This window comes from Lissotriton helveticus, chromosome 1_1 (assembly GCF_964261635.1).
Source record: "Lissotriton helveticus chromosome 1_1, aLisHel1.1, whole genome shotgun sequence".
NCBI lineage: Eukaryota > Metazoa > Chordata > Amphibia > Caudata > Salamandridae > Lissotriton > Lissotriton helveticus.
The window spans coordinates 1,872,247,879-1,872,260,336 of record NC_136057.1 but is presented as its reverse complement, the minus strand read 5'-3'; the positions used below and the strand labels follow the sequence as shown (position 1 = coordinate 1,872,260,336).

Sequence of the window (12,458 nt, the reverse complement as noted above, 5' to 3'; positions counted from 1 at the left end):
AAAAATGTACAATGATTTACACACATATGTCTAAGAAAGTATATTTCCTTTTATTATTAAATCTGATTATTTTTGAATTCTCATCTTTCCCTTTTTTATATATATAAAAGCTGTTTTTATCTCAAAAGGTATATAAATGATACATAACAGGATTCACATAAATTGATTCATGCTATTCCATATAAACTTCCATCATTAATATACGATAGACGTGAAGTTGATGGAGGCAATGCGGTAGATGTGGACTACGTGCGTTTCGGCATTGCTGCCTTCATCAGGAAATAGTCTATTGCACTAGAATTCGGTATCTGTAAACTGGATTCATGGATATAACTCGTTTGTACTGACAGCGGATAATCGAAATGACCGTATATTCATGAACTATAAAGGTCAATTTATGTTCCAAACTTGGTGCCCTACTCGCGTTTCGGCATTGCTGCCTTCAACAAGACATATGACATATTGTTACAGTGTGGTTACAAATTACCTTCTTGTTCTACAGTCCGTCTGGTCATAGTATTGTTGACTAAGAATTTCAGAGGTTTGATTCTCTTTTAGAAAGTGTCCTCATATTCCCTCTTAAAACTTCATATTTCCAGGTCCGTCAGTAGTAGAAGATTTCTGTGTAGGATTCACCTTTGCTGCAAATATGTAGTGGCTAGCATGCAGCTCTCCTCTCCAAATGCACCCAAATGAGACACGGAACTGGAGAGTAGTCTTCCAGCTTATTTACCTAAGATTGCACTGTTTCCATTCTCCATTGAGGAGTTGACTAATGCAGTCGCATGTAGACAATTTCCTTTCCACCATCACAAGAAAATGGACACCACTTGCATTCATTTTGTAAATGGAAAACATCGATGATGCTCCAAGTCAATTAGAAATCTTCACCCTATCCAAGTTTCATCCAAGTTGAAGTTTGATTACCTTTGTGGCATTAAGGCTGCTGGGTGTAGTATTCTGTGGCCTTCTTCTGGCCCAACCCTCGTGTATACCCTTCAGCCATGAAGATGCTCAAGAACTTGACGCCTACTAAAAATCTAACATCTCTCACTAAACTGAATGGCACCACTGGTATTTTGCTGACCAAAGGTGACTGTGCTGATTGCCAAAATTTGACCCTGACTTCTTTGGGCATTCTTCGTTTGGTGCTACCCCTCCTAAGAAAGAGACCTGTTTCCGATGAGGAACAGAAGGCTAAGAATATCCTTCATTAAGAGTTATTTCAGACACTTGGTTTAAAGGGGTTTACTTCCTTTATAATATCTTTGATAACATGTGAGGATGATTTGGTGGCAACTTGCTGCATCATATCAGTAGAGAAGCTGGACGTTTTCTGGACATCTACAAACATTTCTTTTCACCTATGTTCGTCCATCAGTGATATTTCCTCTTTTCCCAATGTAGTGTAATAGAAGGCAATAGCAATGGAGCTGTAGGTTTTCTTCACTCAGACAGGAAATAACACAACGACTGTGGTCTAGGATTTTTTATTTAGACACTCATGCTTTTTTGTCCCTGACAGAATGAATCTTTTGATATTTGGAAGAAACCTTCATCTGTTCTTTGAGCATGGTTGCTGCAAGGTTGTCTCTTTCCACTTAAGAGATCCTTGCTTTCTTTTAGAAGAAACCACTCCTCTCCCCCTACTCCCATCCCTACCAAGAGAAGTTAGTGCCACTGCTTTTCTCTAACGATGATTGGATTGAGAAGAAAAGTTTTGTTTTGTCTTTTAGCCAAGTCTAAAGGCTTCCAGTACAGCTTTAATCCAAGTATAATCAAGTACTTCTCAAATAGAGCAGAAGGCCTTTGTCATTATTTTCCCAACCACATGCAGATTTTTAGGCAGAAAATATCTAGTTGTATTAAAGCCACAAAACATGGCATTAGTATGGTCCCGGACATGGTGGTTGGAGGGGCAAGATCTAGTCTATGGGTTCTGGTTTTATATTATGAATGTTTGATTTTGGTACATACAACAGGCTTTTCCAGTGGTGATCAAATGAACCGGATTGTCTTATTCTTAAAAAGGGAAAAGAGTTTCAATTACAATGTTGCTGAAACTCTTTAAGTTTAAAAAGAGGCATTCATGGCTGACTACATCCACCAAACAGTTTATCTAGAAGAACTTCAGGTTCTGAGGTTTTAGTAGGCATACATACAATTGATGCAAAAAGTAACGGTGTTCAGAGGTTTTCGCAGAGAGGATGTATTGAAGTTATATTGCTAATATTCTCTAGTTCCCAAAAAAAGAGCACACATTTTTATCTGATCATGGACCTCAGCTTCATAAACAAACTTATTTAAAAAAAGTAACGTTAAAGATGTCCGTTCTAGAGCTACTCCATTAGGCTCTCTGTATGACGATTAGATGATTTTAATAGTCTTTAAACACTCCTACCTAGGCGCACCTATAAGGTATCGCAACAGGTGCTTTCTCAGATTTCTTATGACATGAAAGCACTCTCAATATATTGCTCCCCATGTGCCTAAGGTCATCTAAGGGATTTTCCGCCAGCCTACTCACATGCCTGGAAGTCTCGTTCATAAAGTGACCGGACAAGACAGACTAACTTTGTTGCATAACCTATACAATACTGCACAGTCATGGTTTGCCTGAGATAAGAAACCATGTCTATGGGTGTGCCAGTTGGCTCTTAAAAAGCTTTCTGTCTTCCTGTTTTTTCCAGATGCCCGAAACAAAGTTATAAAGAAGTTGTTGCAGTCTTTCTTCAAAATGAAACCAATCTGAGTGAAGCACTCCGACAAGGACACAATCTTGCTGAAACAAATTGAGGTCCGCAAATAAGGGAAACTGTCATATAGTCCCCTCCAGCAAGAGCTGCTCCATGCTTTGTGGCCTCATAATAAAACAGGCCCTGGGTGGCTCCCTAATTAGAGGCGTCTACTTTGGCGATCATTCCATCAGTTGGAACTGGTACAGCTACTTTAAGTTCCTGCGTCTTCCTTAGATTGTAATTTGGAAAGGGATACTGGCGAAAAGACCATCTTGATGGCTCAAAAGTGCAAGAGGATTGCATAGTATTTAGAACTGTTGGATTACACCTGCTTCTTTGCTGAAGTCTCCCTATCCCAACTTCCAGAGAGTTTGCTCTTTGACTGCAAAGGTTATCAGCTAGAGATCAACGTCCATGTTCAAGAAACTGAACCTCATTATTTGGAGGCTGAGAACTAATTTTCGCTCTCATTAAAAAAAAGGTTTGGTATTAGACTCCATAAGGTCTTTTACTATATTATTATTATTATACGTATTTTGTATAGTGCATGACTATCTAGAAAAGTTTTAGCAGTGATAGGCTCAAATACGGAAAAAGGGTCAGACCAGAGTGTCATGTAAGGAATATCAAATTAAGAAAGTTTGCAGTAACTAAATTTGTTTGTATCAGAGGATGGAGAAAATACTGGTTAATGGTTTCAGCCAAAAGATAGGTCTTGGCAAAACAGGGCCAAAAGATGTGTCTTCTTATATGCCTTTTTTGTTTGATTCCATTCTGCAAACTCTTTCACCAGAACGGGTTTCAATATCTTGATAGATACTTGGTGAATTTCTTGATCTTTAAAAGCGTCATCGGTCGGTTCCTTAAAAAGTTTGAACCTGACCCTGACCGCGTTAACTGCTATTCCATCAAGTAGAAGCGCAGGAGAAGTAGTTTTTTTGCGTTGGCAATCTATATAAACTTTTCTTATGAAACAAAGTTGTGTTTTGAGTCAGACTTTAATCTCTTCTTTAGGTGGTGCCAAACATCATCCTCTTTAATGTTTTGAAATCAGAAGGGAGGATGTATAGGAGAGTTCCGAAAGAACACTGAGAATTGTTACACTTCTCTAGAACACATAGAAGACGAGCACGATTTTGTTGTTATATTTTAGAAGCAGAAAAGGTCTGATCAATACTAGGTGGGGTTTGTTGTGAATTTCTTATGCTCAGAGCTGACAAAGCAAAAAGTGTATCCTAGAATTCGAGAACCCAAGGCAAAAGCAGTTTTGGCGACTGCAGCCCTCTTTGAGAGTTGACATATGTGGGTATTTGTAAGGCGATCTGATGCACAAGTTTATAAAACACTACTCCCTGCACTCAGTTAAGAGCCCAGGCAAATTTCCAGTTATTGCTTTGGCTTAGTTGGTCATGTTTTTCTTTGAGACTCTTTTGTTATTTTTCTTTTTAAAACCTTTTAGTTTAAATGACGATAGACACATAGAAAATATTAATTAGCAGACCAAGTGGTGGACTGTTGTGCATTCAGTTTCAATTATCAATTATACATATCAATATTTAAGGGTATAATATGCCTCTGAACAATCCAGCACCATCACACAGCAGATAATTGAAACACATAACTAAATTACTGTTCCATACAATCCATTCCTTTTAGGGCTCTTTAATTCCTGATGCTTGAAAATAGTTTTCAGTGGATCTTTATAAAGCAGGACCTGTGTAAATATTTAAATAATAGAGTTGAAAAGAAAACATTAAAGGTTGGCCTCACCAACGAATTTGTGCAACTTCGTTTCTGCATGTTCCAAGAGCTGCAATGCAAAATTAGAACCATTAATGGCTTATTTTGATTGTTCTATAGTTGCATAAAACTAAATGGAGCCCTGCCTTCATTTTCAGTTGCATTTCCGAGTGTAGTTCAAAATTTGACACCTATTTTACTATGAACCCTTTTCTAAAACATAGAAGCAGTGGGATCATTTAAAAAGGAATCGAAAATTGGCCTAACTGTGGTAACTATTCTGGGCTCCATTACAATGATATTGTACTGTTTAAGACCAAGGTGCAGCTTCTCTCTAAAACCTTTTGAAAGCTGTATGTACATGACCAAATGTCACTACCAATTGCAGAATATTTGTTTGATTTATATGGCAAGACTTTTCTGCTTGTAGAAAAGAAGTGAGATTCTGATTCCGGTGGGAGAACAAAACACACAAGTGCCCAAAAAATGGCTTTGAGGAAGTATCACCATTTTAATTATATTGATATAGTGAACTAGGAATAAGGTCTGATGCCCCTTGCTGTCCATATGCCTTTTCTATCAGATAAACGTATCCTTCGGTGTTCCTCCTTTTTCGCATGCTCAGATATTTCTCAAAAGTGCTGTCTGTTACGGCTAGGGTAATTATCTCTTCACAAACCAGACTATAGAGTGAATCAGTATTAATACTACGTCCCAAGACGTGAGAAAAATCCTCGATAGGCTTCAGGGATTTAGAGTGATTCCGAGACTCGAGTTTTAGAGAAGAAAGCTGCATATGTACAAATCTTGAAGCCCTAAGAGTTTCAAAGAAGTCCTAACATAGTGTGGCAAAGGGCTGTTTATATAAACAAATTAGTAGTAGTGGCATCCCTGGGAGTCTCTTTGTGACAAGTAAAATGGCATGTTAATTGTGGTCCTATGTTATCTGATGCCTACTTCATATTTCTACATGTCACCCATCTCTCTAAGTCCTCTCATTAGTCTCGGAGATTGATGTAGGGTATTTTTCTTTGCGTTTCCATCATTGTTCCATATATTCTTGCCTCCATGTTGCTGGGAAATTAGGCTAAACTAAAGTGAGGTACAGTGATTGTGTTTGCAAATGGAAAAATCCCACCACCTTAACTAAATTCGACCTTCCAGAAGATAAAGCCAATTTGGGAGTCTTCTCCCACAGTGTAGCTACAGCTGGAACAATATGTTCATATTTAATTTAGTGGCACATAATTATCTGTTGATAAAGATCTCCTTGTTTGTTATTTAAAATTTTAAGAAACATTCTTTGTGTTCTAATCTTGCATGCCGTGAGGTCATGTGTTTTTGCATATGGTTACTACGATGCACCTTTACTAATGTGGAATCTGTACAGTCCCTCTAAATTCATTGTTTATTGGACTGTACCTTAACATAAAGAATCCTAAATGAAATTGGCTCTAAAAGCACTTCATTAGCTCTGAGTGGAAAACAGGATATAACATTTAGAATAATGTGCACTATACTTTAATGACTTCTGGAGAAAATGGCCAAACCTGTCACAGGTAGGTACCCGTACCATTCTTCAAAATGAATCTGCTTTTGTGTTCTAGGCAAACAATATGCCATTAAAAGTTCAAGCTGATCAAACATTTTGAGTCCCTTTTGTGTAGGGCAGCGGTCTGTTACACACTTGGCAATCCTAGAGAGCACATCTCAACATCTTGTCCTTCAGAAATACGGAAAACAATCTAGTTCATACATGCTTTCGCCAGCTAATTAGATAAAATGGACTCTACATGGATGTATGGTCAGACAGGGCTGTGTGGGAGGATGGGTAGGAGCTTGACACTAGCCAGGAAACAGGAACTATCGGATTTCCTGTGTACGTTTGTTGTTTTTTAGGTCTCGTGGCGATTTACAGCGCGAAGCGCTGTCTCGCCAGAGACCTATTGTGAGCGACGCAGCTTTCCAGGAGACAGCACCTGGCCGCGCTCATTTCCTCTGCCAGAAGGCGATTTGAGCGGGCCACGCGCACGAGAACGCGCTCGCTGTGGCCAGCTCCTGTCTCCTGGAAAGCCGTAACACAGAGCCACACCTCCCCCTGCACGCATGCGCACACACAGAGACACACACACGAGCGCACCTACACACACGCACACACACATACACCTCCGCCCCCCCGCCGCACACACACAGAGACACACACACGAGCGCACCTACACACACGCACACACACACATAGAGACCCCCCCCGCTGCCGCCGCCGCACACATACACACAGGCAACACACAGGCGCGCGCACACACACACACACACACACACACACACACACACACACACACACACACACACACACACACACACACACACACACACACACACACACAAGCGCACCCCCCCTCCCACTAAGCGCCACTTACCCCCATTCTGGACTTCTGCCGCCTCCGCGGGGATCTCCCTCGGGCATGGGAGCCCCGCGTCACCAGCACTGCTTCTCTCCGTGGCACTCCGTGGGCGGGTGCGCGGGCTTCCGAAAACGGAAGTCCCGCCCCACGGAAGGTTTCGGTTTCGTGTTGTGGTTTTCATGCTTTTTGCTGTCCGTTCATGCCATTTAATTTGATGCTGGGGCAGGTCCGCACGTGCTACTCTCCAGCCGCTCTCATACAGGCTGTGTAAGCCGCCCAGTTTGAAGCGAGCTTGTTGCCTTGGTTAGGGGTTTCTTAATGTTAGTCGGTAACGGACCTGTTTTTAACCGCTTCTCCCAGAGCGGGGATGTTAGGCCAGCCTGTGGCTCGACTTTCAGGATGGGAGGAACGTTAAAGAGTGTGGTATGGCCGTTTATCGTCAGAGTGAACGATCGTTGGACCTCTCCCGGGTATGTTCGTAACTGATACTCCGTGCAGGAAGCTTTGGCTGCTGCCCCCGTTCCCGGGTTTGGGGATATGCGTGGCATCCTTAAGGGACGTTGTCAGGGCATGTACAATACGGGGACGGTTCTCTGAGGCATATGTGGCATTTTTGACACTAAACGTTCCGTTAAGAAGCAGTGGTTCGAGTGGCACCCTGCTGCAGCATTGACTTGCTTTCTCGCGCGTCATCCATCGTAGCAGACTACAGAGGCATCCCGTTCGAATAAAGAAACAGACTGGGCACACGCTCACCCACCCTAGTTATTGCCGCGATTCCAATCTCTGTAGTCAGTACGCTATTGCGGGTCTGTGCCCTCACAACGTTACACTAATGACGGAGGGGTAGGGAACTCGCATATTCACTGCTGAAATTAATTAATATTTACCTATACTATTTACTTTCTTTAATGAAGTTTTATATAGCGCAAACTTTACCCAAAAGGTGTCAGAGCGCTTTACAAAAGAACTAGGTAAGTTACAAAAGGTACACAAGATACACTAAACACACTAACAAGTTACATATATACAGTTACAAAGGTACACAAAATAGAGCGGTGTGAATAATAAGTGCGTCAGCCCCGTGCGTGAGGTGCATCATCAGAGCTGTGTGAATAATAACAGCTGTGAGCCCGTGCGTGAGGTGCAACATCAGAGCTGTGTGAATAATAACAGCTGTGAGCCCCGTGCTGAGGTGCATCATCAGAGCTGTGTGAATAACAGCTGTGAGCCCATGCGTGAGGTGCATCATCAGAGCTGTGTGAATAATAACTGCATGCCCCGTGCGTGAGGTGCAACATCAGAGCTGTGTGAATAATAACAGCTGTGAGCCCGTGCTTGAGGTGCATCATCAGAGCTGTGTGAATAATAACTGCGTCAGCCCGGTGCGTGAGGTGCATCTTCAGAGCTGTGTGAACAATAACAGCTGTGAGCCCGTGCGTGAGGTGCATCATCAGAGCTGTGTGAATAATAACAGCTGTGAGCCCGTGCCTGAGGTGCATCATCAGAGCTATGTGAATAATAACAGCTGTGAGCCCGTGCCTGAGATGCATCATCAGAGCTGTGTGAATAATAACTGAGTCAGCCCCGTGCGTGAGGTGCATCATCAGAGCTGTGTGAATAACAACTGTGAGCCCGTGCGTGAGGTGCATCATCAGAGTTGTGTGAATAACAACTGTTGGCCCGTGCGTGAGGTGCATCATCAGAGCTGTGTGAATAACAACTGTGAGCCCGTGCGTGAGGTGCATCATCAGAGTTGTGTGAATAATAACAGCTGTGAGCAACAGCATACTCTTGTACACACTCACTGCTCACCAATTGAAAGTTTGCTAAAATATTTATGCAACGCATTGTCATACACAATGCCAATAACTCAAACTTTAATGCTGCGAGACCTATTGCATTGTAAATGCTTGTTTTTATTCTACCTTCATCCCCGTAACTTGTTTCTCATTCTATTTTATTTGTCAGTCAGCACTTTGAAGTGGCCCTATCTAAATGCAAAGTATAGAATTGTTTAGTGAAATCAGTTTGGTTAAAATACTAATATTATAATTTGATGCTGGTCTATTTTACCAAAACGTATAAGTGCACAAAAATGGTTGCACGTCTCAGCACCGATTTCTTATCCCTGGATAGACTTGCCAGATTTTCACAATTCTATATTTTTGCACCTCCTTGACTGATAATTGGATTGTCTCAGATGCTGCAGTGTGTGCATTTGTAGAGAATTACTTGTTATTCCCTTCTGTTTCTTGCATGTTCACCACTTTTTGACACCAATTACATGATTTCAACGTCCTTAAGAATAGAGGATGAGTAAGAATTATGTAGTTTATGCTGCCAATCTTCCGGTCTGTTGCATAGACCACTTCCAGCAAATAATTTTAAAAGGCAGCCTGTACCAGAATCTCTAATCAGTATTTAAATCTAGATATATTTTACTTGCAGTGAATGAACTCATCTTGAAACAGAAGCAGCGGTTTGAAGAGAAGAGATTCAAGCTCGACCCTTCAGTAAGTCAAACACCAGTATGAAATCAGCTTTCCTCAAGTCTCGGACATATAGTGAAACCCTTGTGTAAGATTGTCACAAGTGATTCAGATAACAGATGTTAAAACCGTAACACTTTTCACAGAAAAAGAAATCTGAGCTTCATGATGCCCTTTGAACCGTTTTCCACCCAGCAAGACTGCACTATCATGGGACAATTATGACAGTATAGTTAGATATTCTGACTTCACAGGGTGTGAAATTAGGGTTCACCCTTACTTTAAAATATGATACTGAAATATGATACGACACTGTGTTTTGGAGAGGTAAAATAAGTAAATGTTTATCTTCATTTCAAGATTTGGCTGAATTGCGATACAATTTAGAAAATATTGGCAATTTTACAAAAAAAAACCTGTTAAAACTTTCCTGAACTCAGAACGTTATGTACATGACAGACTCATCCACTCAGGCTTGACTCTGTCTCCTATTCTGGAAATCCTCAGGATGTTTTTGTTGTATCTGGTTGACCGCAAAAAAGGTTTCCTTGTAAAAGCTATTTTCAATGCCTTAATTGTTTCCTCTTCTCTGGAATCCCAGAAGAACATGTTCTTCAATTTTTCCTTCTTAAGTGATCTTGTTATGTCACTGGTGTTCGCAGTAAAATGCGCGAATCTAAATCTGCTAAGGTTTTCTTACGACCCATTGCTAGAACCTTTTGGTATTAAAGTGAGTACTAAATACTCAACGTTCTGTTTCTCAAAAAGGTATTTTGGGGGTTTGTGCCTTAATTGGTCTGATCTAGGTTGCCATAGAACTTCCAGCACATGCGAGCTATGATCTGATAAAACCAAGATGTTGTCTAAATGGACAACAGCAAAAATAAAACTTATGCCGGAGAAATTAATGTCCACAAACCTCTGACAGATCGAACTAGCCTTGGTTAACCCAACGGCTAGAATTCTATATTCATAATGCCCCAAAAGTATTCTGAAGGCCATTTTCCACTTATGGCTATTTCTGATGCACAACAGTTGATTTAATACTAAGACATCAGATTTTGCAAAAATCTGAGAACCTCATACCACCTCTAAAATATCCTTGATCAGAGGAAGGGATAACTTAAATCGCCAATTGATACAGTGCCTTAAATCATTGGGCTTATTGGCCATATAGAATAACAAAGTCCCATCAGGACAGGTTGAAGGAGTAACCTAACCATGCTCTAGATTTTCTTCTAATTATTGCCTCAACACTTCCGTTTTGTTTCTCAGAAGGAATGCATCCAGCCAAACAACATTTCTGCCCCGGTTTTTAGACTGATTCCTCCACTTCGTCTCTGCGACTTTGCCAAGGCATTATTGACCTTTGGTTTTGTTGATGTCTGCAAATTCTTGACAATGGTCTCTGATTAGCAATGAAAAGAGTCAGGAAGTCTCATCTATAGCATCAGACAGTGTTCTTCAGCTCGCTAATATGAAGACCTTACCACTCTTCACCCAAGCTCTTATCACAAGTACACTTGATTACGTAAACGCCCTTTACGTCGAAATCCCATCTCATGTCCTACTCTGACTCCAAACCACCCAGAACACTGCCGCCAGACTCATCCTGAACATCCCACAAAATAACCACATCTTTCCACACTTTAGCAGTCTCCACTGGCTCCCATTTCCAGAAAGATGTAAGTTCAAGCTACTCGCCCACACCTACAAAGCTCTCCACAACACTGCTCCATCTTACCTCACCACCGCCTCAACTTCCACCAACCCACCAGACACCTTCAATGTGAGCCCCAGGCAAGAGCACACCTCCCTCTCATCAAAAAGCGGAAGACGCCCCTTCTCATACCTCGCAGTCTGGACCCTGGAACGACCTCCCGAAACACCTCAGAACCTTCTCCTCCCCCATGGACTCGGAAGGAACGTCAAGACATGGCTGTTCCAGATTAAACTAGTTTCATCTCCTCCTCCTCCCTCGGACCCATCCTCCTCGGTGCCTAGCTACCCTCATGGGTGATTAACCGCACTCTACAAATTGACGTAACATAACAATTTTGATTAGAGTTTTCTGATCTAAGAGAGTAAGTCAAAGGAGTACATGTTGTATGGGGTAAAGAAGGTACAGCCATTGAAGTCTAAGAATGACTGGGAGATTCAGAGTTGGAAATTAATCAAAGTTTAGAGAATATTGATGATTGTGCATAGTGACCATTAGATTGGGAGTATATTCAACTCCTGGTCCAGAAGTAAGGGGAGTCCCACACTCAGAATGTATTACCTCTGCTTTCAGTTTGGGTTGATTCGGAATTGCACGATTCTGAGCCCAGCCTATGTCCAAAATGAATCCAGTTACTCCAGAGTCAAGCAAAACCATGACTGAAATCCTAGTCCTTATGTTCAAATGCAATGGGAGAGGAAGCAATAATAAGTGATGTCCTCCTTCTGGACTGAAGTTAGAACAAAAAACTTGAGGAAGTGCTTCATCACAAAATCTCTCCTCCTTCGGAAGAGTTATGCTTAGGAGGTACCTGAAGACTTACTTGACCATCTAGTACTCTGGCGAATAGCAAACAATCAAGTAAATCACTGGTGAATAATACGTCTGTTTCCCCAAAATAGTTCTAAACCATTCAGACCAGATCTGCAGCGTCTGCTTTCTGGTAATAGGCCTCTGGCAGATTATTTATGCTTGGACTCCTCTTTAGGCTCCGACACCTTTGGGCTTTCTTGTTTACGAGATAACGTGGCTCTCGGTATGGAAGCTTACTGGCTAGGTCATCTAATCCCTCTCTTTTTCTTCTTTGCATTCATTCAATCAGTATTCAACATGTATGAGTTTATCGTAGGAATCATTGAGAGTAGGAGGACGTGGTACCTATATCAAGTCATCCTTTATCTCATCCTTGAGATCGCGTTGAAACTGAGTCAATTGGGAGCATTCGCCGCACTTGGTCCCAGCTGCCTGCCATCTGAACCTAGTTAATAGGCCATCACCTCATGTGACTATTTTTTGAAGTCACAAAAAGCTTCTTCAGCGGAATATTCCCTGTCAGGCCTTCAAACATCAATCTAAAATCGGAGAA

General features: G+C 41.5%; 1 protein-coding gene across 1 annotated transcript in view; it reads left to right on the top strand.

Annotated features, from left to right (window-relative positions):
* Nucleotides 1-12,458, top strand: part of COP1 (COP1 E3 ubiquitin ligase) — a 922,999-nt gene that overhangs the window by 165,175 nt on the left and 745,366 nt on the right. The window contains exon 4 of the mRNA XM_078642019.1: nucleotides 9,332-9,396. Within this exon, the coding sequence (XP_078498145.1) occupies nucleotides 9,332-9,396 (65 nt within the window). The remainder of the gene's footprint in view (nucleotides 1-9,331; nucleotides 9,397-12,458) is intronic.